Genomic DNA, 25,226 nt, shown 5'->3' with positions numbered 1-25,226 from the left:
CAATTGTCCAGGGACTACATTTGGTTTGAGTGGGCAGAAGGCACAGCTCCTTCAGCCTGACACCAATCGAGCTGTTGGACAAAAAGTGAGATCGCTGAACTAAAAACCAACAATACGAGGAAACACTTTGCAGGTCAGGCATCCTCTGTGAGGAGGGAGAGAATGCAGGATTAACATTTCAAGTCAATAGCTTTCATCGGAACTGATGAAGGATTTAGTTTATCATCCCCAAGGTCAGGATTTTCCTGTACTCTATATTGTAAGTTACAATTGAGGGAAGCATGGAGAGTTGCTTGATTATCTGTCCCATTTCCATTGTCCATTAGAGACTCCCATGGTTAACATGGGGGTTCTTCTGTGCATGGAACTCATCAAACTGCATGTCCATGCCATTCCATAATACAGTAGCTTATTACAGGACCTAAGAGATGTATGGAAAGTGCCGTATAACTATTCCCCCCCCTCCCCACCCCAAACTTTGTGCTTCCTTTCTTGATACATTTCCCTTGTGTCTTGTCCACTTCCTGGCAGGTGGGATGGCCTTAATGACGCTGCCTCTTATCTGTTTATCGATAGGCGGTGGCCAACAGGAAACATGTGGAGAGTGTGGCTAAGAAGAAGCTCGATTCACTGCTCAAGGAATCGAAAATCAGAGACCGGGAAGATCCTGACAGCTTCAGCGTAAACGCCATCCCCCAAGCAGGGAAACTGTGTCAGAAGTCGGACTCAAAGAAGGTAACCCACCTCTCCCCCTACCACCAACACCCCACAAATGGCACTATCCAAGGGCACCTTAATTCTTTCAGTTTGACAGAAACATTCCTTGTCAGCCATGACTCAGTCCTAACTCCTGAGATTAGAAAATGATGGATTCACATTGGATACTTGAGCACAAACTCTTGGCAGTGTGTCCCAAGTCAATAATGATGGAGATGATGTCCTGTCAAAGGGGCTGTCTTATACCTTATTTTCCCACTCAGATGGATGTGGGAGATTCCATGACACAATTTCTATGAAGAGCTGGATATATCTCTCCTGATGGTCTGCCCAGTCTTTACCATTCAATCAACATCGCAAAAAACAAATTATCCAGACATTATCATATTGATCCTAGCAGGATCTTTCTGTGCAAAGTAGGTGCCACTTTTTTACATTATAACACGGACTACACTTCATAAAGTACTTTATTGTCTGTAAAACACATTGGAATGATGTGCAAGTTGTTAAAGAAATGCAAGTTACTCTTTTGATTTCAGTTCCGAAAGTCCATTCGCTTTAACACACGATCTGTGAGTTGTCCCATCCTGAAATATTTCCCATTGGCATCTGAGGTGAATCCCAAACCAGGAGTGAGGTTAGGTGAGATTAGCTATTAGGTGAGATTGGCTGTTAAATGAGATTGGCTGTTAGCTGAGATTGTTTGTAAGCACTAGGATTAATCTGCAGAAACTCATACTTGGTACAAAATACGTGGTGAATTTCCATTGCCCTGTTTGTGTCACTGGTAATAGTAAATTCAAGCACCACCTGCTGGAAATCTCATCTCTGACTGTTAGTAACAGCTTGCAAACTTATAACCCTTTGAGATCTCTGTGTTCTTCCAATTCTGGCTTCTTATACACCTCTGTTTACTATCGCTTTATAATTGGTGGTTATGCCTTCAGGTGCCTAGGCTCTAAGGCTTTGAAATTCCTAGATTCCTTTCTGCCTGTCTCTCTCTTCCTTCTTCTTTAAAACCCTCTTTAAATCCTGCATTTTTCAACAAGCCTTAATTACCTATCTCCGAATGTTGCAATTGCTCCTGTAAAGTTCCTTGTCATAGTTTTTGTTAAATAATAAATGCCAGATATTATTCAATTGGAATGGGTCATTGGAAACTGTGAATACCATTGTAAATTCTGTCTGCATGTCAGATTGGCAGGAATAGCATAAAACACAAGAACGGGAAATATATTTGAGAGTTTTGCAGAACAATCTTTTAAAGAAGCAACTGGGCAGCAGGTTATTTCATGTCCAGCATTGTGTAATGAGACAGGGTTAATTATTAATCTTTTGGTTAAGGATACACTGTGGATGAGCAATCGTAATATAATGACATTTCGTATCAAGTTTGTGAGAACATGGTTCAGTCTGAAACAATAGTCAGTCAAAGTCAGTTGCAAAGACTTGAGAGTTAGTTAAGGTAGATTAGGAAATTACACTAAATTATATTCATGGCAACAAATAAGCATAGAAATAAACTATAAGTCTCAAAGTATACACATTTAGAATGAAAATTAATTTGGAATTTTGCTGAAGCATGACTGACAAAAGAAGTTATAATACTGCTGATGCTGGAAATCCAAAACAAACACTAAAAATGCTGGAGAAACTCAGCAGCATCTAAACTTTTCACAGCCAATACAATCCCTCTTCAGAACATTTCAATGTCACCCAGTAATTCTGGGGTTATGTGGATCTCCCTCACTGTGTCATGATTGTATCATAATGATTTAAGAATAAACTATTTCTATTGTATAACAATGGCAAAGCAACAACTTGCCTTTACATTAGACAAGATGGTCAGAGGCATGTCATTAAGAAAGGATGGATACTAAATCAAAAAAAGAGAGTACTGTGAAATAGTCACCAAAACATTTATTAAAGAGGTAGGTGTTGATGAGCCTTTGAAAGGAGGAGAGAGGTGAAAAGGTTCAGAGCTCAGTCCCAGAGTCTTAGTGTCTAGGCAGCTGAGTGCACAGCCACCAATAGTGAATGAAAGTAGTGAGAGCGGGCATGACGTAATTCTGAGATTGTATAGTTGGAGGAGATTACTGGATTAGGGAGGGAAGAGGCCATGAACAAATATGACTATTGTGGGATCAGGAACCATTGTAACTCAGTGAGGACAGGAATGTTGACACTGAGCATAATGTCCTGCAATACATGTGTGATTTAGTTGAGAAATTACATTCCATTCGCACAACAAAGCTGTAATAGTACCCCTTCTCAGTCCCGTATCAGTTGACTTGCAGCAATGACTATGGGGACATGGAGGAAGAGCAGAAAGAACACTCGGAGTGGGATGTCCTTCTGAGATCGTGAATCCCGATGCTTGGATTAATATGGGGCAGGGGTAATATAATTGAATTGTCCAGTACGCATCAGAGATGATTCCGTGATTTGTTTTTTTGAAGCTATCAGAGAGAGAGTGAGTGTTGTTTTTGTATATTTGACCAGTCCTGTATGTATTGAGTAGTTATGGTCAGTCCCTGACTGTCCTGTACACATCAGAAATTGGGGAGTGGATTTGCCCTGTCTTGGAAATGTCAGCGGTTTGATTGGGCGTGGTTATGTATTTACCCTGACTTATACATGTTGTATTGAGTTTACTATACATGTTGAGGTGAGTTTGTGTATTTACCCTGTCCTATTCATGTTATATTGAGTTTGTGTATTTGCCCTGTCCTGTACATTTTGAGGGGAATTTGTGTATTTGCCCTGTCCTGTACATGTTGAGGGGAGTTTGTGTATTTGTCCTGTCTGTATATGATGAGGTGAGTTTGTGTATTTGCTCTGTCCAGTGCATGTTGAGGTGAGTTTGTGCATTTGCCCTGTCCTGTACATGTTGAGGGGAGTTTTTGTATTTGCTCTGTCCTGTGCATGTTGAGGGGAGTTTGTGTATTTGCCCTGTCCTGTGCATGTTGAGGTGAGTTTGTGTATTTGCCCTGTCTTGTGCATGTTGAGGGGAGTTTGTGTATTTGCCTTGTCCTGTGCATGTTGAGGTGAGTTTGTGTATTTGCCCTGTCTTGTGCATGTTGAGGGGAGTTTGTGTATTTGCCTTGTCCTGTGCATGTTAAGGGGAGTTTGTGTATTTGCCCTGTCCTGTGCATGTTGAGGTGAGTTTGTGTATTTGCCCTGTCCTGTACATGTTGAGGGGAGTTTTTGTATTTGCTCTGTCCTGTGCATGTTGAGGTGAGTTTGTGTATTTGCCCTGTCCTGTGCATGTTGAGGGGAGTTTTTGTATTTGCCCTGTCTTGTGCATGTTGAGGGGAGTTTGTGTATTTGCCCTGTCCTGTGCATGTTGAGGTGAGTTTGTGTATTTGCCCTGTCTTGTGCATGTTGAGGGGAGTTTGTGTATTTGCCTTGTCCTGTGCATGTTAAGGGGAGTTTGTGTATTTGCCCTGTCCTGTGCATGTTGAGGTGAGTTTGTGTATTTGCCCTGTCCTGTACATGTTGAGGTGAGTTTTTGTATTTGCTCTGTCCTGTGCATGTTGAGGTGAGTTTGTGTATTTGCCCTGTCCTGTACATGTTGAGGGGATTTTTGTATTTGCTCTGTCCAGTGCATGTTGAGGTGAGTTTGTGTATTTGCCCTGTCTTGTGCATGTTGAGGGGAGTTTGTGTATTTGCCCTGTCCTGTGCATGTTGAGGTGAGTTTGTGTATTTGCCCTGTCCTGTGCATGTTGTGGTGAGTTTGTGTATTTGCCCTGTCCTGTGCATGTTGTGGTGAGTTTGTGTATTTGCCCTGTCCTGTGCATGTTGTGGTGAGTTTGTGTATTTGCCCTGTCCTGTACACGTTGAGGGGAGTTTGTGTATTTGCCCTGTCTTGTACACGTTGAGGGGAGTTTGTGTATTTGCCCTGTCCTGTACATGTTGAGGGGAGTTTGCGTATTTGCTCTGTCCTGTACATGTTGAGGGGAGTTTGTGTATTTGCCCTGTCTTGTACATGTTGAGGGGAGTTTGTGTATTTGCCCTGTCTTGTACATGTTGAGGGGAGTTTGCGTATTTGCTCTGTCCTGTGCCTGTTGAGGGGAGATTCTTGTAGGGAGAGGAGGAAAACTACAAGAATCTCAGTGAATCTCTCTCTCTCACTGCAGCCTCCAGGTCATCTTCTCTGTCCCTCTTCAACCATGTCCCGAAACAGACTCGCCAGCTCAGCACTGTCCCCATGACTTGTCCTACCTGCCTATCTTCCTTTCCACCTATCCACTTCACCCTCCTCTCTGACCTATCACCTTCATCCCCACCCCCATTCACCTATTATACTCTTTGCTACCTTCCCCCACCCTCCTCTCTGACCTATTACCTCATCCCCACCCCCACTCACCTATTGTACTCTATGCTACTTTGTCCCCACCCCCCTCTCATTTATCTCTCCACTCTGCAGGTACCCTGCCTCTATTCCTGATGAAGGGCTTTTGCCCGAAATGTCGATTTTCCTGCTCCTTGGATGCTGCCTGACCTGCTGTGCTTTTCCAGCACCACTCTAATCTAGACTCTTGTTTCCAGCATCTGCAGTCCTTGTTTTTACCTTCACAATAGAAGCCATGAGTTATTATTAAATAGAAACACCCTTTAAACTACAACTTGGGGATTGAGCCCTATCTTAAACTTTGTACTTATCCTTCTGACTGAGTGAATGAATTTGCAATTTCAGGTACAGCTTTAAAAAGATAAATCAATTATCAGCTGATCAATATATTGCTTCATGGACTCCTTTGGAGTTAGGAAGTTGCAAGTCTACTCCAGAGACGAAGGCCTCAACATCCAGACAGTGCTGTGCTGCAGGGCAAGAGTCCTCTTTGGGAGAGAGTTCTGGATTTCAACCACCCTTTGTGTGAAAAAATCCTTCCTGGATTAATTTCTGAAAGGGCCCATTCTAAGTTTCAAATTGTATCCCTGGTTCTTGACACTCTACCAGAGGAATTACTTGCTCTATATCTCCTCTGTCAAATCCTTTTAACATTTTAAACACCACTTTAATCCTATTCTTTAGCATTGACGAATGATGTTTTGCTTTCTCTGAGCTCACTTATCAGTAATTACAGGGCAATTCACAACACAAGCCTCTACAAGCTGCACAAAGTTCTAATTGAAATGATAAGATCGGCAATTACAATTCAAATGATGTGTTTTATTAAAGCTGAAATGAGCTTTAACATACAACACCTTAAGCTCATCCACCTCTGTTTAGTATTCGTTGTAATTATAATCAACAGGCTTGGCCTTGGGGATTTTGAATTACAATTGTAGCAGGTTCAATGGTTCTTCAACAACGCTTGGCAATTGTCATTAGGAAATGTGTGGGTAGAATATCGTATCAGAGATAGAGAAGGTTCCCGACTCTAGTTAGTCATGTTCTTGGAAGCTTTGTTGTCTGCCTTTCTGTCTCCAGCTACTATGCCCAATCAGACAGCTACACTTCACCATCTCCAATATTTTCATAGCTAATAAGAAAATAATTCAAAGAAAATGTAAAAGAAAATAAATCTTTTTTTTAAAAAATGCCCCCCTGTAGTTTTTGTTCTGAGATTTTTGCTAATTGATCTTTGATTCCTGGAGTCTCCATGGCAACACTGAGGGGCTGGTAAATTGAAGGGAGGCCTAACTCACCTTTTCCCAATATTTTTGTGTTTCTTGTTACTCCCGAGAGTGCTGACCTGAATTCGGTCAGAGAAAGGGCCAGCAAGTGACCTAGAATGTTTCAGTTCTCGAGTTGGAGAGCAGCCATCATCTGACGTTTTATGCTTGACCCCCTGTACAGAGTTTAGCTCGGCTTGTCTACTGTCCAGACTGGACAGCTTTATCTCCAGATGTGAGGGATGTTAAGTGGATGAAATAGGGGAACTGGCAGCTGCCCTGGTAGCATGGCCTGGTCTGCTCTGAGTGGCTGAGGCTCTCCCACAGTGGGCAGTAGACCCTACAGTGATGGTGATAATGGGTGGGCCTGGTTGACACTCACTCAGTGCTTGTATCTCCAGCAGCACCGACTGGCACTTTGAGCAGGCTGTACTCCCATTTACTATTGATGGACAATGCTCTCTCCCATTAATGTTATGAATAATAAGAGGAGAGTGGTGAGGAGTGGCTGACCTATACACAGAGGGACAGGTTGTTCTAGTACATTTTTAGTTGTAAACTTGGAGATGAGAGGCCTGTGATGATGATATCTCCATGTGCAGTGCAGCAGCAGAAAGGATATCCTTTCCCCAGGCTGCTGTGCTGTTGACCTGGTATTTAGTATTCTTGACCTCCCGATCTAGCAGGGAAGCATAGTTCTGCTCCATCTGAAGATTACAAAGGGAGGTATCCTGAATGATGCTGGCTTGTTCAGTGTCTCTCTAGGCCAATGCACCTCTAGAGAAGCCTCCAGGCTACAACAAATGCTATCTTCTCTCTTGGTAAGGGCCCAACTCAGAGCCAGCCATCACCCAGGCTATGAGTGCACTCCAGACAGCAACATTTAGTGAGGCTGGGCTCACATAAACCTATGAAGGTGCTGAGTAGTGATGGAATTAGGCTCAATCTACCAACTTACTTTCTTCTGTGTGTGAGCCCAGTCCTGCGTGCTCTTTAAATAAAGCAATAGAAGAAGATATTCAATTTTACACTTTTAGTTTTATTCTAGCAGTAAGTGGATAAAGTATACAGACCTCTGGGTCTAAACCTTTCTGTCTCTGACAAACTACTAAGTAAGTCAGTTCACAAAGAACAAAAGACGTATTCCTTCCCCTAACCCAGTCTTTTATACCATACAAAACATCATACCATCACTCAAGTGAGATTGTCTTCTAATTGGCTGTTGCTCTGACTCCATTCCCCACCTCCTCACATTCCCGGATGTCCGATCCCACGTGATCCTCCTTTGTCTCTGAAAAGGAGCACCACGCGGCCTCCTTTCGGGCGCGAAACGGCAGACTCGCACACTTCTGGGGCGCGAAACGGCCGATCACGTGACCTCCCGGCACTCTTCCGGAGCGAGAAACAGGGAGACCACGTGACCGCGCCCGCGTCGCGGAGCATCACGCGATCATCCTCTGCGCATGCATCAGAGGACCACGTGACCTCCGAATGCCGAGAACACACCCACTCGCAGTCTACAATCTTTTCTACAAGTAAGCCATATATATATATTTACAGTAGAGACCAAGAAGGCTAAAAGGATGATGTGAAAGGTAGAATGGGAGATGACAAGTTGTTGTGCTTGTGTGTGTAGCTTAGCCACTCCTTACCTTTCTCCTCTTATTATTCATAACATTAACGGGTGAGAGCATTGTCCATCAATAGTAAATGGGGGTATAGCCTGCTCAAAGTGCCAGATAGTGCTGGATTGGAAATAAACAGCAAATGCAGTGACGCAGAAAAGGAGTTGACCTGAATGAACTGGATAGAAAGGTAAAGTTGCTCAGGACATGATGTTTTTATGTCTGTGATCAGAAACAGTGCTGTGATACTGTGGGATAAGTCTGTGTGAATTGTGTTTGAGAAGGATTGAAAGCACCATTAGTAACTACAGTGCTGTTGGTTGCAGCATATTTTTTGAATTTGTGGGAATGTCGCACTTGGCCTGTGTACTGACTGGTGACAAGTTGCAGAAATTCCAGAGAAAAGGCATGTGGAAAATTCCATCCTCCCCTTCCCTCATCGCCCTGGACCTTATCATCAGATAGTGAGGGACTGCGTTCCAGACTTGCACTATCCTCCATGTTATTTCCAGAACAGTACTACAGACATTGGGGTATGTCACCCAGTCCTTTCAAGTTGAGATCTGACTCAGGTCGATCAGAGAGGACAATAAAGTATGTGCAATTAAACGAAACTCATTTTGCAGCAAGTTTGAGGCAGTGGCAAAACCCTTCTGATTTCCCATTAATTGGGGGAGCAAATCCCTCTGGAATATTAGACCCCTCTATTGTCTGTAAACAGTTCCTCCTTACCCACTGCACTGACTGTACAGCTGATTGCTGTCCAAGATCTTTGCTAGAAAAGTCCAGACTGTTCCGGTCCTGTATCTTTCTCTAGAGGGAAGGACTAGGCTGGGCCAGCAGCATCAGAGGTGTCACCTTTTGGGGGCGGGGGGGGGGCATTAAACTGAAGCATAACATAGCATGGAAAGCACTGGCTGAAATGCACTGCAATTTTCAGTGTGCGTGTGAGACTTATGTGAACAGACTCTGTTCTTCCCTCTTGTATGTGATTAATGCTGAGTTGACTGTTACAGCTATTTGCAGCCATTGTCTGCCCTCAGAGGAATGAGACAAGGCCATGGAACCTGTTCCACCCTTCAATGAGATTATGGATGATCTGCGCCTTAACTCTATTCACCTGCCTTGGCTCCATATCCTTTGATATGGATAGCAAAGATCTTTCAATCACAGATTTAAGATGATTCATTTGAGTTAGCATTGGCTACATCCATCCCTTTTTTGACTCATGTGAACTTTTCTCTCTCTCAACAGCAGAAATGCAGGGACGTCCACATTCTCACCCCTGGGTCCATGTCTGCAGTGGAAAAGTCTGTGGTAAGTTGATTGTCCCTTGAATCATCTTCATGGCTGACAGGAAAATAACCTGAGAAGAGTACAAGGCAGTCTCCAAGGGATAGGACCAGAAGACATAGGAGCAGAATTAGTTCATTTGGTCCGTAGAGCCTACTCCCTTCCTCAACCCTATTCTCTTGCCTTCTCCCTGTAACCTTTGATCCCCTAACGAATCAAGAACCTGTCTATCTCTGCCTTAAAGATACTCAATGACTTGGCCTCCACAGTAACACTTGTTATTGTGGCAGCTATAGGTCTGCATAATCATGTCTCTGAATTGGAAAGTTGTGTGCAAAATCTCAAGTTCACAGAGGGAACTTCCAATAGTGCAGCATTCCCTCAGTCCCAGCACAGGGAATGTCAGACTGGATTTTGTATTCAAAGCCTCTTTTACATCAGATTTGAACCCACAACACGATTGAATCTCCCTTGGGAGAAACAAAGATGGACAATAATTGTTACTTTGTGAGCATTACCTACAAAATCAAATGAAACCAATAAATAAGCCTCACTGCAGCTTGAACAGACATGATGGAAAGTAATAGGAACTGGGGCTATAATGGAACTTTAAGTCCAGCCACTGCTCAGCAGGAGTTGTGCGAGACTGTGATTGTGCTGGATTTAATACATGACGAAGACTGGGTTGATCTGAGACCCTGGAGACTGAAGGGAAGCAAGCGAGACAGTGAGGAGCCAGGCAGCCTTGACAAATCCTCCAGAGCACATTGTGATGCTGTCAGAACCAGCTCTAGTTTACACTGCAGCATCAGGGAGACACGGCAGAGACTGAAGGCTTTTTAAAATGCAGTGGTTAAACGTGGAATTTAAAGAACCAAAACAGACTATTTAGCCCAACAGGTCCATACATATTTATGCTCTACAAAAGCTTTCTCCCATACCTCATTCGAGCAACGTATCTTTTTTTTACCGTGTCTGCCTCATGCTTCTCTGAATTCCCCTGAAATGCTTCCATGCTGTTCTCCTCAACTACTCCCTGTGCTAACGAGTTCCACATTCTCACCCCTGTCTAAGTAAAATGAATTTCTCTTCAACTCCTCATTAATTTTATTCATGGCTAGCTTATGTTTAAGGCCCTTAGTTTTGAATTCCTTCACTAATGAAATCATCTTCTCTGTGGATGACCTGTCAAACTCTTTTGCAATCTTAACTCTTAGCATTCAACTGTGCCTTCAAGGGGAGCAGTTCTGTCTCTGAGTTAGATAACTACGGGTTCATGGTCGCACTCCACTGACTTGAACGCAGAAGTCATGTCTTTCACTCCAGTGTGGCATTGTTGGAGATGCCATTTTCCAAGCCCCGTCACCTCTCAAACGAACATGAAAGATCCCATGGCACTTCATCCGAGAAGAGCAGACAAGTCATCCCTGGTGTCTCCGCCAATATTCCGCGAGGATAACATCGTTAAAAATTAGATTTTCAAACAAGGTCAGCTAAACTTTATATGAAAGTCATATGAAAGTACTTCCATTTTTAGAAACATATATCCTAAGCATTTCACATTGCACAAAATATACATTTTAAAATTCCATCTTTTACTTTCCTCCTAACACTTCAGAAAAATGATTTTTCACATTTTTTTTGTGGGAACTTGCTGTGTACAAATTAGCAACAACATTCCCTACATTACAACAGGGACCAGATTGAAAAGTACTTCCTTGCTCACTGTGGGATGTCTGGTGTCATGAAAGATACCGTCTAAGTGTGAACTCCATGGTAGAATTTAATGATTCTGAGCACCTTTGTCCCATTTCTGTGTAGTGTCTGTATGTCTGTTGGCTTTTTTTCAGATGCCAGGCAAGTGTTGCTCTGGTACAGTGGATGAGAAGCATTGTCAGGGCGATAACGTTCAGACTGCTGGCACCACTTGTTGTACATAGCCTCAGCTGAAAGCCTCAATGCTTCTGTTGGATTCAAAGTAGGAATGCATATTTTAATCTCCCAAGCTTTGTACATTCTTGAGGTGATTAAAATGTAGGGGGTGCACAAATTGCAAACAGAAACTATGTCACACTGTTATATTCTTTTAACTTATTATTTCAAAAGATGCAATTCATTGCCTAACCTTTGTATTCTTTCCCATTTTGTTCTCCGGTCTGTCTCTCTTTGTTTCTGTCTCTTTCTGATTCTTCATATGATTTTCTGCTGTCTGTGTGCCTTTCCCTGCTTTTTTCTAATTATGCCTTCATTTCTGTTTCTTTGCATGAGTAACACCATGCGTTTCTTTAATCATGCGTAATCATATTTTGTTCTCTTCCTTGCATGTGCACCTACTGCTGTCTCACTCTGGTTCACTCTGTTTCCTCTTTTGTGATTCTCTCTCTGTTTCTCTGGTTGTGTTTCTCTCTGGTCCACTTTATGTTTGTGTATCGCGCTCTCTGCCTGTGTCTCTTCTGCTCTGGTTGCTTTCTGCCTGTATATTTATCTCTCTCGCTCTCTCTCCCCCGGTTCACTCTCTGTATATGTTCATTCTCTCTTGGTGTATCTCTCTGTGTATCTGTATCTATTTTGTCTGTGTGCCTGTATCTCTTCCCCTGTCAGAGTAAAGCTGAAGATGGGACTGATTCTGGAGAAGATCTGACAAGTAACAAGAGGCACAGCCGGTCTTTCATTGGCAGCTTCTCCAAGCGTAAGGTCAGTGGGGACTGGTGCTGTTGGGATGGTGCAGAGTTAGCTTACAGATGGAACTCTTTGGCTGAGACTTTATGCTGTCAAGAGAGGAACTGATAGTGCAGTTTCAGAGCAGCTAGTCCAAACTGACAGGTTAATTACCATGGAGTTTCAGTATGACCTCTGCCCAAGTAGGTGGGTCAATTATCAGCCATTGCTCAATGCGTGATCTCTTTGGTGCAGTGGTAATGTCCCTGCCTCTGAGCCAGAAGGCCCAGTTTTATGTTCCACCTGCTCCAGAAATGTTTCACAGCATAGGCTGGGACTGTTTTCCCTGGACCATTGGAGGCTGAGGGGTGACCTCAGAGAGGATTATAAAATCATAAGGGGCATGGATAGGGTGGATAACCAAGGTCTTTCTCCCCGGGTAGGGAAGTTCAAAACTAGAGGCCATAGGTTTAAGGTTTAAAAGGGACTTTAGGGGCAGTTTTTCACACAGAGTGTGCTGCATGTATGGAAGAAGCTGCCAGAGGAAGTGTTGAAGGCAGGGCAGACTTACAACATTTAAAAGGCATCTGGATAGATATATGAATAGGAAGAGTTTAGGGCCAAATGCTGGCAAATGGGACTGGATCAGTTTGTGAAATCAGGTCGGCATAGACGAGTTGGACGGAGAGGTCTGTTTCCCTGCAGCACAGTTCTATGGCTCTATATCTGAACAGTTTCATTCAAAATATCTCCCCATCTCTGGACTAGGATGCTTAGCTTTGAGTCCCACCTGCCATAAAGGGCTGTCACTGCATTTCTGTGCAGGTCAATTAGAAACTATCTGTGGCTTAGTGTGACCCTTAGCTCTGAGCCAGCAACCCTGGGTTCAAGTCCGACCCATTCTGAAGTTGCGTAGTAACCTTTCTGAACAGGTTGATTTGAAAATTTCGACAGCTCTGTGGGTATGACTCTGGCGTTAGGGTAATGGGTTTCAGTGTAACACTAGGGACTGAGCATTTGATCTAGGCTAACTCTCCAATTGAAGTACAGTCCAAGGCTTGCCTTTCAAGTGAGACATTAAACTGAGACCCCATCTGCCACCTCAGATTGACATTGAAAAATAAACCCATGGTGCAGGAAGTTCACCCCAATGCCCTGGACAAAATATATTCCACAACAGCTATCATGAATAAAACAATGATCTGTTCATTTCACAGTGCTATTCCTGGACGCTTCTGTGCCAAAAATGACTGCTTTATTTGCAAGTTGTTGACACTTTCAGGAGTGCTTAAGTGACTGTGCACACTGAGGTGTTCTCAGGACATGACACAATCTATATTAATGCAAGTATTGTATTCATCTTTTACTATTCGATGGTGTCCAGCCAGGATGGTACGACTGAGATAATGTGTGGAAATGGAAATGGTTCCTGGAATAGGATGCAGCCACACTCTGGTTGTATCCACGCAGCGGAGAAGTTGTTTACTCGAAGAGCATTCAATAACTCCGTACGATCCTTCCAAATGGCTCTGTGGGTAAAGGCATCATCCATTGTCATGCTGAGCTAATCCAACCAGAATTTCTAGGTTCAGGTTTTGGCAGTGTGATGGGTAGGGGGTCAATGGAGTTAACCATATGGGTCTTTGATCTGGAGAGGGGAACAATTGCCTTGTATATTCAACATGGTTGCTTATATGGAGAGGGCAAGATCAATCTTGGCAATGAAGACTACGGTATTCAAATAGCTTCCTGTTATTTGGTGTCAAGGGTCATGCACAAAGAATGGCAATGCTCTTGTAAGTGGCCTGGTCCCTGTAGAATGAAATAACATCCAATCCTCCAAAAGGAAAGTGCCAGAAGCATTGTAGCATCAATGTTCTGTTCATCCTGTTCAGCCAACCAAAGGTTAATCCAGTGTTAACGGATCGTTTATTGCAGAAAAAGACAGTGAAGATGAAGAAGTCATCGAGCTTAGAAGATGATGAGGAAGATCACGACCATCAAGCATCTGCTTGTAGATCAACAGTGCACGTGATGAGGTAAATGATAGGAGTCCTGTATAGGGAGTTGCACCGAGAGATTGTCAGTGCCCAACATTGATGAGGCAAGGAACCTCCCCTGGAGAGTAATTATTGGAAAGCGGTTTGACGTATCAGTAATTTGAACATGTTTTCCAGAGTTTGGTAACCTGATCTGAGGCTAACCTCTCTCACTTAGTCAGTTGCAGGTCACGAAGGCCAATGTGCCAATCTTAATTCACCAAAAATGTGTCCTAGTTTCAACACCCAATTGTCCCCTAAATGATTCACCTGCACCATTGCGCCTGGATGATCATTCTAAATGCTCATAATTAGTTGGATGAAGACATTTTTTGATACCGATTCTAAGTTTTATTTTATCAGAGTCCCTTTCTCAGCTCTGTCTGGATTTACTTTTCCCATTCTCTTTTTGAAAAGGGAATGAATTAATCTGTGGTCAACAGTGACAAGGCTGGTATTTATTACCCAAATACCTTGCTGGTCTTCATTTATTTATTGTGTCACGTTTGTCTCCAGACTCGGGAGGGATGACAGCTTTCCTTTGCTGAAGGATGTCAGTGAAGCTATTACCATTTGATGACAGACCGGCAGCTTTGTGGATCCCTTGTTTCATATTCCCAGAATGTTTATATCTGAATTAAAATTCTCAACCTGATAAATAAAGATTATTGAAATATACGGGAGGTAGATTTGATGGGAATAGGCGGGAAAGTGATGTTAAGAACAATGTCAGATTATTGAAAGGTGGAGTATACTCAAGGGGCCCTCTGACCTAAACCTGTTTCTATTTCTTCTGTGAATAGAGTTTAAACTCACGTTCATCCAGATTACTAGTCCTACATGCAAATTGCTACATTACCCCATTATAATTATCTTTATCAGATACACCTTCCCCTCTCAATCACAGCATTAAAAAAGCTGAAAATCCCAAGTTCCTCCATTCTCTGCTCATATCTCTGATCTTTGACATCAGGTATTAACGTTGTGATTCTTCCCTGAACATCTCCACCATCTTCGTCCTTAACAACCAGAACTGGTCGCGGAGCTCAAGGTGGGGGATCTGATCACAGCGCTGTCTGGTTTGAGAAAGTCTCTGTCAAGTGACACGCTATTGCCCGAAGCTCTGATTTCACAGACAGGTCCTGACCACTGAACACAAGAGATTGCACACAGAAACGCAACCTACTCCATTGTGTCTGTGCAAGCTGTTAGGCAGAGCTATCCAATCCATCTCAGATTCCTCCCCCTGCACTGCATCTCTGTAAATCTTTCCTGTTTTCAGCATGTTCTCTGGGAGTTGAGAGGAGCAACTCCCTACTGGGACAGTGATGATTGATGGAAAAAAACTAGGACTAGGGGATACAGTTTAAAAATAAGGAGTCTCCCATTTAGATAGAGCTTAGATTAGATTCCCTACAGTGTGGAAACAGGCCCTTCGGCCTAACCAGTCCACACCGACCATCCAAAGGGTAACCCGCTCAGACCCATTTCCTTCTGACTAATGCACCTAACACTATGGGCAATTTTGCATGGCCAATTCACCTAACCTGCACATGTTTGGACTATGGGAGGAAACCGGAGCACCAGAGAAAACCCACGCAGACACGGGGGGAATGTGCAAACTCCACACAGTCACCTGAGATTGGAATTGAACCTGGGACCCTGGTGCTGTGAGGCAGCAGTGCTAACCACTGAGCCACTGTGGAACAATTTCGTTGATCTCAGAAGGATATTGATTCATTGGAACTCTTTTCCCCAGACAGCAGTAAAAGCAAGCTAAGTTTACCCATTGAAGGCTGAGATGGGATCCTGACTAACATGGGAGTCAAAGCTAACTGGGGTAGGCCGGATGCCACAGTCTGATCAGCCATGACTTTTTCGAATGGTAGTGCAGACTAGAAGGGCTGAATGAATAGCGGGTCAGGCAGCATCTGAAGAGCAGGAGAATCAACATTTCAGGCAGAAGGTGATAGGCTTATGCCTGAAATGTCGATACTCCTGCTCCTCAGTCGCTGCCTAACCTGCTGTGCTTTTCTCGCCCCACTCTTGATTCTGATTTCCAGCATCTGCAGTCCTCACTTTCTCTGAGGAGGGCTGAATGGCCTACTCCCATTCCTAATTCATGCATTCTTCAATGCCCATTGAAAAGGATAAGACCGTAGAGACATGTGGTTGTGTAGACTGGACTGATTGTCTTTGGTTGATCAGTAAGATCACTTCCATTTAGAAAATGCCCTTTGTTGTGTAACATATGAGCTGTTTAAAACAGTTTTTGATATATGCTACTGTCTCAGATCCCAATATGCTCTGATACCTTAGGCCATTTGGAAAAGAATTGTATGAATATTAGAAAACAGGCTCAAGGACTGCAACAAGAGATGATTGAAATGGAACACAGTGGTTGTGTTCAATCTGATTTGTCCCTACATTTCCACATGATTTCTCTTTCACTCCTCAGTCATGGGACGGGGAACCTTCTCAACCTTGTGGGTGGCACGGTGGCACAGTGGTTAGCACTGCTGCCTCACAGTGCCAGAGACCCGGGTTCAATTCCCGCTTCAGGCGACTGACTGTGTGGAGTTTGCACATTCTCGGCTTGTCTGTGTGGGTTTCCTCCGGGTGCTCTGATTTCCTCCCACAATCCCAAGATGTGCAGATCAGGTGAATTGGCCATGCTAAATTGCCCCTAGTGTAAGGAAAGGGACAAATGTAGGGGTATGGGTGGGTTTCGCTTCAGCGGGTCGGTGTGGACTTGTTGGGCCGAAGGGCCTGTTTCCACACTGTAAATAATCTAAACTCATGGACTCATCTTAGGAAAGGCACCCGGCTCCAGATAACGTTGTGAATGTTCACTCCCAAGAAAGAGTTTAGCTCAGCAAGGGCCAGATCCAAGAACTGACCTTGGAAGTAGCAATTTCCCAGCACTCTGAGTTTTCAGTTTGAGCAGGGTAAGTTTTAGGATCTGTAACGCAGACTGCTAGATCCGAATAAAATGGCCTTTATTTAGAAATTAGTCTTTACTCGAGTGAGGAGATGGCAGTGAAGAACTTTGCAAAATCTTTCCTTAGCAACTGAGATGTGAGGTACTGGTTCCAACAAGGTTGAAGGAGGAATTTGTTTGATGGGCTGAATGACCTTTTGTGTTCCAAGTATATCATCTTTTGTCTTAATAAAATGGCTTGGGTGGAATTGAATTTATTGAGACGTTAAATTGAGGGCTCTCTAAAGTAATTGTAGAAATATCCCATGGCACTACTTCAAAGACAAAAATGGGAGTTTCCCCACTGCCCTAGCCAATATCTGGGGTGCTTAGTGGCTAGCATTGCTGCCTCACAGCACCAGGGACCCAGGTTTGATTCCAGCCTTGGGCGACTGTCTGTGTGGAGTTTGCACATTCTCCCCGTGTCTGTGTGGGTTTCCTCCCACAATCCAAAGATGTGTAGATTAGGTGAATTGGACTTGCTAAATGGCCCAACGTGTTCAGAGATGTGTAGGTTAGGTGAAGTATTCATGTAAATGTAGAGGAATGAGTCTGGATTGGGTTACGTTTTGGAGGGTCGGTATGGATTTGTTGGGCCTAATGGCCTGTTTCCACACTGTAGGGATTCTATGATCTATCCTCCAACCACTGATATTAAAACACATGAACTGAATATTCATCTCATTGTTATCATGGGGACTTGCTGTGTGTAAATTAGCTGCAGGATTCCTTACAACAGCAACAGAATGTACAAGTGCTTCACAGCCTGTAAAGCATTTTGCTATATCCTGCAGTTGTGAAAGGCGCTATATAAATGAAAGTTCTTCCGTTTTATTCTTTTGGCAGAAGTAGCAGGCAGAAGAAGACCATGAAACTGTCCCGGGCCCTCTCCGATCTGGTCAAGTATACGAAGTCGGTCGGGATGTATGATATTGATTCTGAAGGTGAGTTGTAGTGACTTGCCATTCTAACACTTCCAAAGTCAATCTGTTTTGAGAGCAGGTAACATGGGGTAGAAATTCAGGCACATCCATTTTCGAGGGTATGGAGGGTTGGGGCACCAAGTTCCAATTTCTTACCTTTCTCCCCACTTTGCCAGGTGGCACAGTTCCTCCTGCCATACTGGGCAGTCACGTGGTGGAATTGATCACCGTGTGTCTGTGTATATCATGCATTCAAAGGCTGAACTTTCTTTTGTCTCTTGAAAGACCCTGAGAAAAATAAATTGTTTTCCTGGTTTAAGGGCTTGCTAGAAGCTACATAGATCATAAATATGTAGGACCCTGCCCTTTGCAAACAGAAGGAACAAAGCCTTGAGGAACGTCAGTTTCCTGGTGCATTCTCCATGACAACAATCTGACCACTCAGCACCCTGTTTCTCATGCAGTTTAAATTGTTGTTCCCTTTGAAGTTTGCTATTCTTTGATGAGTGCAAGATGAAAAATGTTGTGTCCTTTTGTCAGCAATTTTCCAGGATCTGTACCAAACGGCTACGTTCTGAAACCTCCTCAACCCTGAGTTTGTTTCTCATGAAAGTAGCAGGACAATCACCTATATTAAGATTATTTTGGATCTTTATTTTAATAAGCCAGACTGTAAATTGTCTCATTCCCAAATCAGCCACTGACACTGTCAGCTCATGTACTAAGGGCCCTGTTAACTGTGCAGTTTAAACGCAGAGGCAATCTCACTGGGTTAACAACTAAGCTGCTATAATTGTTGCAGTGCCCTTGGTTGAAGAGAAAGGAATGTTCAGTCAAAGGATCATATTCAAAGGAGAAAGCTTTGACATCTTCCTGTGCTATATCATTCTGTGACAGCAAGCCTGTTACTATGGAGTGATCTCAGTATTTGAAGGGAGTCCCTGCAGCTTAGTTGAGGATAAGATCAGGCTTACTTGTGATATTGAGGGATGTGATTGACACCCAAGTGGTCTCAGAATGTGTTTGTGAATTCATTTTGAGAGAAGGGAAGAGAATCATAAAATTGGGGAAAACGTCCTCCTTGAGGAGCGTTACCTCTTTAAGTGGATACAGCAGCATCCTGCTTAATTGTGCCTCCCATTTCTCTATTTTTTTGTGGAATTCATTCCGCCATGGGATGCTGGAATTATAAGCGAGGCTGACATTCATTGTCCACTGCTAATTTGCTGCGATTTGAGTGGCTCAGTCAGCCATTTTGGAGGGCAGTTCAGATTCAACCACATTGCTATGGGTCTGGAATCAAACATAGGCCAGCTGTCCCCAAGAAAATGCGAGTGAATCAGATGGATTTTATGACTATTGACAGCAGTTTCACTGTTATTACTACTGAGACTGGGTTTCGATTCCAGATTTGTCAATAATTTGAATTTAAAATCCTGCAGCTGTTGTGGTGGGATTTGAATCCTTGGGCCTGAGACGTTAGTCTGAGCCCCTGGGTTATTACCACAGTGACATTACCACCATAATCTTGGTTCTGCCTGCTTTGTTTCACAGTGTCGTGCAGTTGGCAGGTCTCTTCGTACAGTGAGACGAAAACCCATCAGCTCCTTCAGCAAAAGCCACAGCAGTTTGTCCGTATGAACCAGCAGCAGCTCTCCCGCATCTACCCATCCTCCTACAGAGTGGACTCCAGTAACTTCAATCCTCAACCCTTCTGGAATGCTGGCTGCCAGTTAGGTATGGAATCAAAACAAACCCCATCCCGTCTCCCTGACAACAGTACCTTGTCCCAGTCGTCGGCTCTGGGCCTAGTGCATTGTGAAGTTCTATCCAGGGAGAGGCATCGGACTCGATCATCACAAAGCAGCAGGGAGATAAATTCCAAGGCGCTGTTCTGTGAGCGATGGGGGTGGTGGGATTTGGTCTCTGAACACAAGCAGATGCTCACTCGAGATGCAGGTCAGATACAGGCCAGTCACCTTCAAAATAAATGGCAGAGCGGGTTCATGACTGGCCTGCCAAAGGAATCTCTGGTCCCCTGCTGCAGTGGAAGTGACAGCCCCTGCATTTGATCTGCCACCTGTCTCAGCAGCTATTCACAGAGGTGCAGGTTGGTGAAACAAAAAGAGCTGTCAGGTGCCAGCGTATAGTATACCTGTCACACAGGATTGTAGACTGTAACCTTTCCGAAAGAATTTAATTGGGGAGCCTTCCCACTTACAAACATAATTTATTTTGGAAATCATCTCATTATGAAAGTGATTGATGCAAATATATTGTTAATATCACCTGTTTCCATGTTCCAGAGAAGCACTTCGCTCCCTCGCGTCAATATTTCTATTACCGTGGTTTCACGACTCTATGACACAGGCTGAGAGTGGGGTGTTAATAAACCCTAGTTTTTACAGAATGATCCTCCCATTGCAATTCCGTCCTGGTCAGTGTCGAACTGCCATTGCCTTATTCTTCACAACCACTTATGTGAAGTATGTCATTAATGTGTCAGAATGATGGAGTGCTGCAATATATTATTACATCTTTTAATAGATTGCAATGTTCCCTTTTCTTGCATCATCTGGTTGGAATTCTAAGCAGTCTCCTATGAGAATTTGTAATGCCATCAAAACTCCCTACAAAAGCAAACTCTTTTCTGTTGCCATCAATACTGTGATTACTCTGTTAGGCGTTGTAAAACGTTGTGTGCAATGCTCCAGCTCTGATGCTCTTTCTCTCTCAATCTTCCTACAGTTGCACTTAACTACCAGTCTGAAGGAAGAGTTCTGCAACTAAACAGGGCCAAGTTTAGCTCCAATGGAAGCTGTGGTTATGTCCTTAAACCCAAGTGCATGACTCAAGGTACGGAAGAGCAAACCTGTTTCCTTTCAGTGGAAGGGCAAGAGTTACATTTAGAATTAGGGAGTAGGAAGCCAGATCGAACAGGATAGCACCAAATTCCAAGGTTTACAAAATGTGGGTTTGAATCCAGATCAAATTTAGTTAACCTGGCAGGAGGACTAAACTTCAGCAGGGATAAAGATATCCTTACCTTTTCATTCTGCATCAATTGAAGCACACATTGAAGGGTTTAAAGGTCTCTTTGAGAAATCATCGGGGTGCTAAAATGCGACAGACTTTATCCTAACACATGCAGAACCTCCGTTCAAATCCATTCCAGTAAGCATGTCAATCTTGAAACTCTGCTAAGGATCAAACCTGACTGATCTCAATCCAGTTATGAGCGCAAGCAATGTTTTAGCACAAAATTGCTTTACAGTTAGATACCATCTGTAACTTGCAATACAAGATATTCAGTGCACAGCGGATAATCTGCCAAAGATCACAATCCAGCTCAACAACTCTCCTGCAAGTACGAAATCATTTTGTTATTCAGAATTCGCAGATCGTTCAGCCCCACAGGGTCATACTGGTGTGTGCTCCCAACCTTTTCTCATCTCATATTGTCAGCAGAATATTCCGTTCCTGTCTGCCTCGTGCCCTGTCTTTATTACTTTCCATTTTGACTATTCACATCAACTGTTCACTGTGGTGGCAAGTTCCACATTCTAACCACTCTGTTTGTAAAGCTGTTTGTCCTAAGTTCCTTACTTATTGTTTATTATTGATTATCTTGTACTTATAATTCCTAGTTTTGGTTTCCCTGACAACATGTCTTCCCTCCATCACTAGCAGCCTTGTCCCTATTATCTAGCAAAGCCAGACCAAAAAAAATGAGACCTATGAACAATTCCTTTAATCTAATGGCATTGATCATAGCTATAATGCAGAATTCTCTTTAGACAATTTAAACCTATCACCTTCAGCAATTGCATTCATTTAAATTATTGGCTATCACCAAGGTATAAATATTCACGGGAAATTTCCAGACCTATGTTTATGTCTATGTCAGATGTCAATGCTGCTATGTAGAACATTTGTCAAGACTTTGCCAACTGGCCCTGGTCAGAACTCTGAGGTCAGGTATGGAGGAGGTCAGGTGTCCAAGCTCGGAACAGCACTCCCTGCTGCATCAATCTGCTGTTTTAATTCCCTGCACCAGCTGTCCATATGGTCTGTCCCTCTCTGATTGACAATTCAGTGCCAAATTATGGACAGCTTTGTGCTGTCAAACTGCAATTGCCCCCAAACAGGAAGAAATGAAGAGAGTAAAATTGACTGTTGTGTCACCAGTCTGTTTTGGGTTTAACTACACATTCTGAAGATCAGTTTTCTCTGACATAGAGCCCCCTCGTTTTCAGTCTGTGCCCAATGTATCTCCTTCACTCTGCAACCTTGCTAATGTATCCCCTTCACCCCATTCCTTGCCTAATTTATCTCTTTTTTTCTTATTCTTAGAAACTGATTTTCCTTTTGTTGAGTTATGTTCAACTTTATTGGCATCATGTTCTAGTCTGCCCGTCATCTGTATGCTCACTAATTCACATTGGCTCATGCAATGCAATGACTTGAAACCCTGGTTTTCAAATCAATTCATGGTCTAATCTCTTCAAATCTTTCTCAGCCTTGACAATCATCTGAGATTTCATTGCTCCTCCAATTCTGACCCTTTGAACATTCCTGATTTTAATTGTTCCACCACTAGCAGATATGCCTTCAGCTGTCAAAGCCTATGTTCTGGAATTTTCTCCCTAAACCTCTGTACTTCCTGCTTTGTCATCTTTTAGATGCTCCTTAAAATCTCCCCCTTTGACTTTTTGTTGATCTTTCTATGTGTCAGGGTGTTGATTTTGTCTGATAACATTCATGTGAAACACTTTGGGTTGTCTCACCTTGTTCATGATGCTACATAATGCAAATAGTTACTTGAGGCTGTGGGTAGCGTATCGAGATTGTGTTGCTGGAAAAGCACAGCAAGTCAGGCAGCATCCGAGGAGCAGGAGAATTGATGTTCTGACATAAACCCTTCAGCAGGAATCCTGATGAAGGGCTTGTGCTCGAAACGTCGATTCTCCTGCTCCTTGGATGCTGCCTGACCTGCTGCGCTTTTCCAGCAACACAATCTCGACTCTGATCTCCAGCATCTGCAGTCCTCACTTTCTACACTGTGAGCTCGGTGTGCAGGAGGCCTTAATTATATGGATTTGACACTTTTTACTCCTGCTCCTCAGATGCTGTCTGAGAAGCGGTGCTTTTCCAGTGCCACACCTTTTGACTCTGATCACCAGCATCTGCAGTCCTCACTTTCTCCTTGTCACTTTTTACAGCCTGTCCTTACTTAAGTATTGCCTTACTGCAGGTAACTTTAACCCAACAGCAGAAGACTTACTCTCTGGACAGCCAAAGAAACAGCTCGTGTTGAGGATCATCAGTGGCCAACAGCTTCCAAAACCCAAAGACTCCATGCTGGGCGACAGGGGAGAGGTAAAGCTCAATCTTGGTTTCATAAAAATATTGCGGATAACAACTGTTCATGAGGCATTTCTGATTGTCGTGATGAAACCTCAGGAAGCTATCAATTCAGAACTGACAACACAACTTGCCCATTGTGCTACTGAACCAAGTCAAGCAGGAAGTGGAACGTTTTCCCCCAAAATTCCCTCAGGCAAGGATTTCAGTTAAAGCTTTCAAAGTTGAGGTTAATCGATTGTTATCAGGCAAGAGAATTCTGCATTTTAGAACCAAGCTTCAAACAGAGTAAGTACAGAGAAGTACACACTGGTGGGAGTAGTCTATAAGTCCCTTAACATTAGTATGGTGGGACAGAGAATAAATCAAGAGATAATGAGAGCATGTAAAAAATACAGTACATTAATCATGTGTGACTTTAATCTTCATGTAGATTGAGAAAGTCAAATTGACAGAGGTAGCCACAAGGAAGAATTCACAGTGTAGTTTTCTAGAATAATATGTTAGGGATCAAACCAGGGATTGTGTTGTTTTGGATCTGGTAATGTGCAATGAGATACGTCCAGTAAATGAACTCAGAGTAAAAGGTCCCCTAGAAAACAGTGATCATAACATGGCATGGTTTAGAATTTAGTTTGAGGGAGAAACTTAGGTCAAAAACATCACTTCTAACCTTAAATAAAGGTACTCATAAAGAAGTAAGGGCAAGGTTAGCTGGAGTGGACTGGGAAAGGGTCTTCACAGCAAAGGTGGTTCATGAACACTGGTCAATGTTTCAGAAATAATTTGTGGGTCAAAGAACGATATATCCCCATGAGAAAGATATATTCCTATGAGGAAGAAGACCTCTAGGAGGGGGATAAGCTAAATATGTTTATCCAGAGATGTTAAGGTTAACATCAAATTGAAAGTACAAACATACAACATGGCAAAGATTAGTGGTAGCCAAAGAATGGAAGCATTTTAAAAACCAACAATAATAAAGAGGGAGCAACTAGACTTTAAGGGTAAACTTGTAAATAATATCAAGACCGGCAACAAGAGCTTCTTTAAACACATAAATAGAAAGTGACAAGCCATAGTGAACACTGGCACCTTAGTGAATGAAACTTGGGAAATAGTAATGGGGACCCAGAAAATGGAAGAGAAGCTGAATAAATACTTTGTATCAGTCTTACAATAGAAAATACTAATAGCATTCCAAAAATACCAACCACTGAGGAGAAAGCGAAGGAGAAATGTGTATAATAATTTTCAGAGAAAATATACTCAGGAAACTAACTGGCCTAAAAGTCAAAAAGTCCCCTGGACCTGATGGGTTATATCCTAGTATATTAAAGAACGTCACTACAGAAGACAATGGATGCATTGCTCGTAATCTTCCATGAATTCTTAGATTCTGCAAAAGTGCCAGAGGATTAGAAACTGCCAATGCAATATTCCTATTCAAAAAGGCGAGGAGACAAAATAATGTCAGTTAGCTTAATGCCTGTCATTGGGAAAACGGTAGAGTATTATAGAGGATGGAATAGCAAAGCATTGAGATGTTTGTAATGAACTAAGCAGAGTCAGTATTACTTGATGAATGAGATATCAAATCCTTTGAAGAGGTAACAGCAGGATAGATAAAAGGGAAGCAGTGCATTCAAATATTTGGATTTTGAGAAGGCATTTGATAATATACCATTTGTTAGGCTAGTTAGCAACAGCCTATGTTGTAAGGAGGTATTGTATTAACTTGGACAGAGAATTGGCTAACCGATAGACGATAGAGAGTTAGTTCAAGATGGGCATTTTCAGGGTAGCAATCTGTAATTTGTGGAGTGCCACAAGGGTCAGTGCTGGGACCAAAATTAGTTACAATTATATTCATGACTTGGATGATGGAAGTGAATGTACTATCACCAAGTTTGTAGATGACACAAATATAAGTGGGAAGGCAGGTAGTGAGGATCAAACAAGCAGTCTGCAGAGGGACGTGGAGAGGTTGAGTGAGTAGGTAAAA

General features: G+C 43.0%; 1 protein-coding gene across 1 annotated transcript in view; it reads left to right on the top strand.

Moving 5' to 3' along the window:
* plch2a (phospholipase C, eta 2a) overlaps positions 1-25,226 on the top strand; it is a 422,301-nt gene that overhangs the window by 353,819 nt on the left and 43,256 nt on the right. The window contains exons 12-19 of the mRNA XM_060851834.1: positions 577-735; positions 9,219-9,281; positions 11,859-11,951; positions 13,854-13,954; positions 17,781-17,878; positions 19,412-19,594; positions 20,606-20,713; positions 23,112-23,236. Coding sequence (XP_060707817.1) covers positions 577-735; positions 9,219-9,281; positions 11,859-11,951; positions 13,854-13,954; positions 17,781-17,878; positions 19,412-19,594; positions 20,606-20,713; positions 23,112-23,236 — 930 coding nt within the window. The remainder of the gene's footprint in view (positions 1-576; positions 736-9,218; positions 9,282-11,858; positions 11,952-13,853; positions 13,955-17,780; positions 17,879-19,411; positions 19,595-20,605; positions 20,714-23,111; positions 23,237-25,226) is intronic.

The sequence above is a fragment of the Hemiscyllium ocellatum genome, chromosome 37 (genome assembly GCF_020745735.1).
Source record: "Hemiscyllium ocellatum isolate sHemOce1 chromosome 37, sHemOce1.pat.X.cur, whole genome shotgun sequence".
NCBI lineage: Eukaryota > Metazoa > Chordata > Chondrichthyes > Orectolobiformes > Hemiscylliidae > Hemiscyllium > Hemiscyllium ocellatum.
This window is presented reverse-complemented; position numbering and strand designations above follow the sequence as displayed.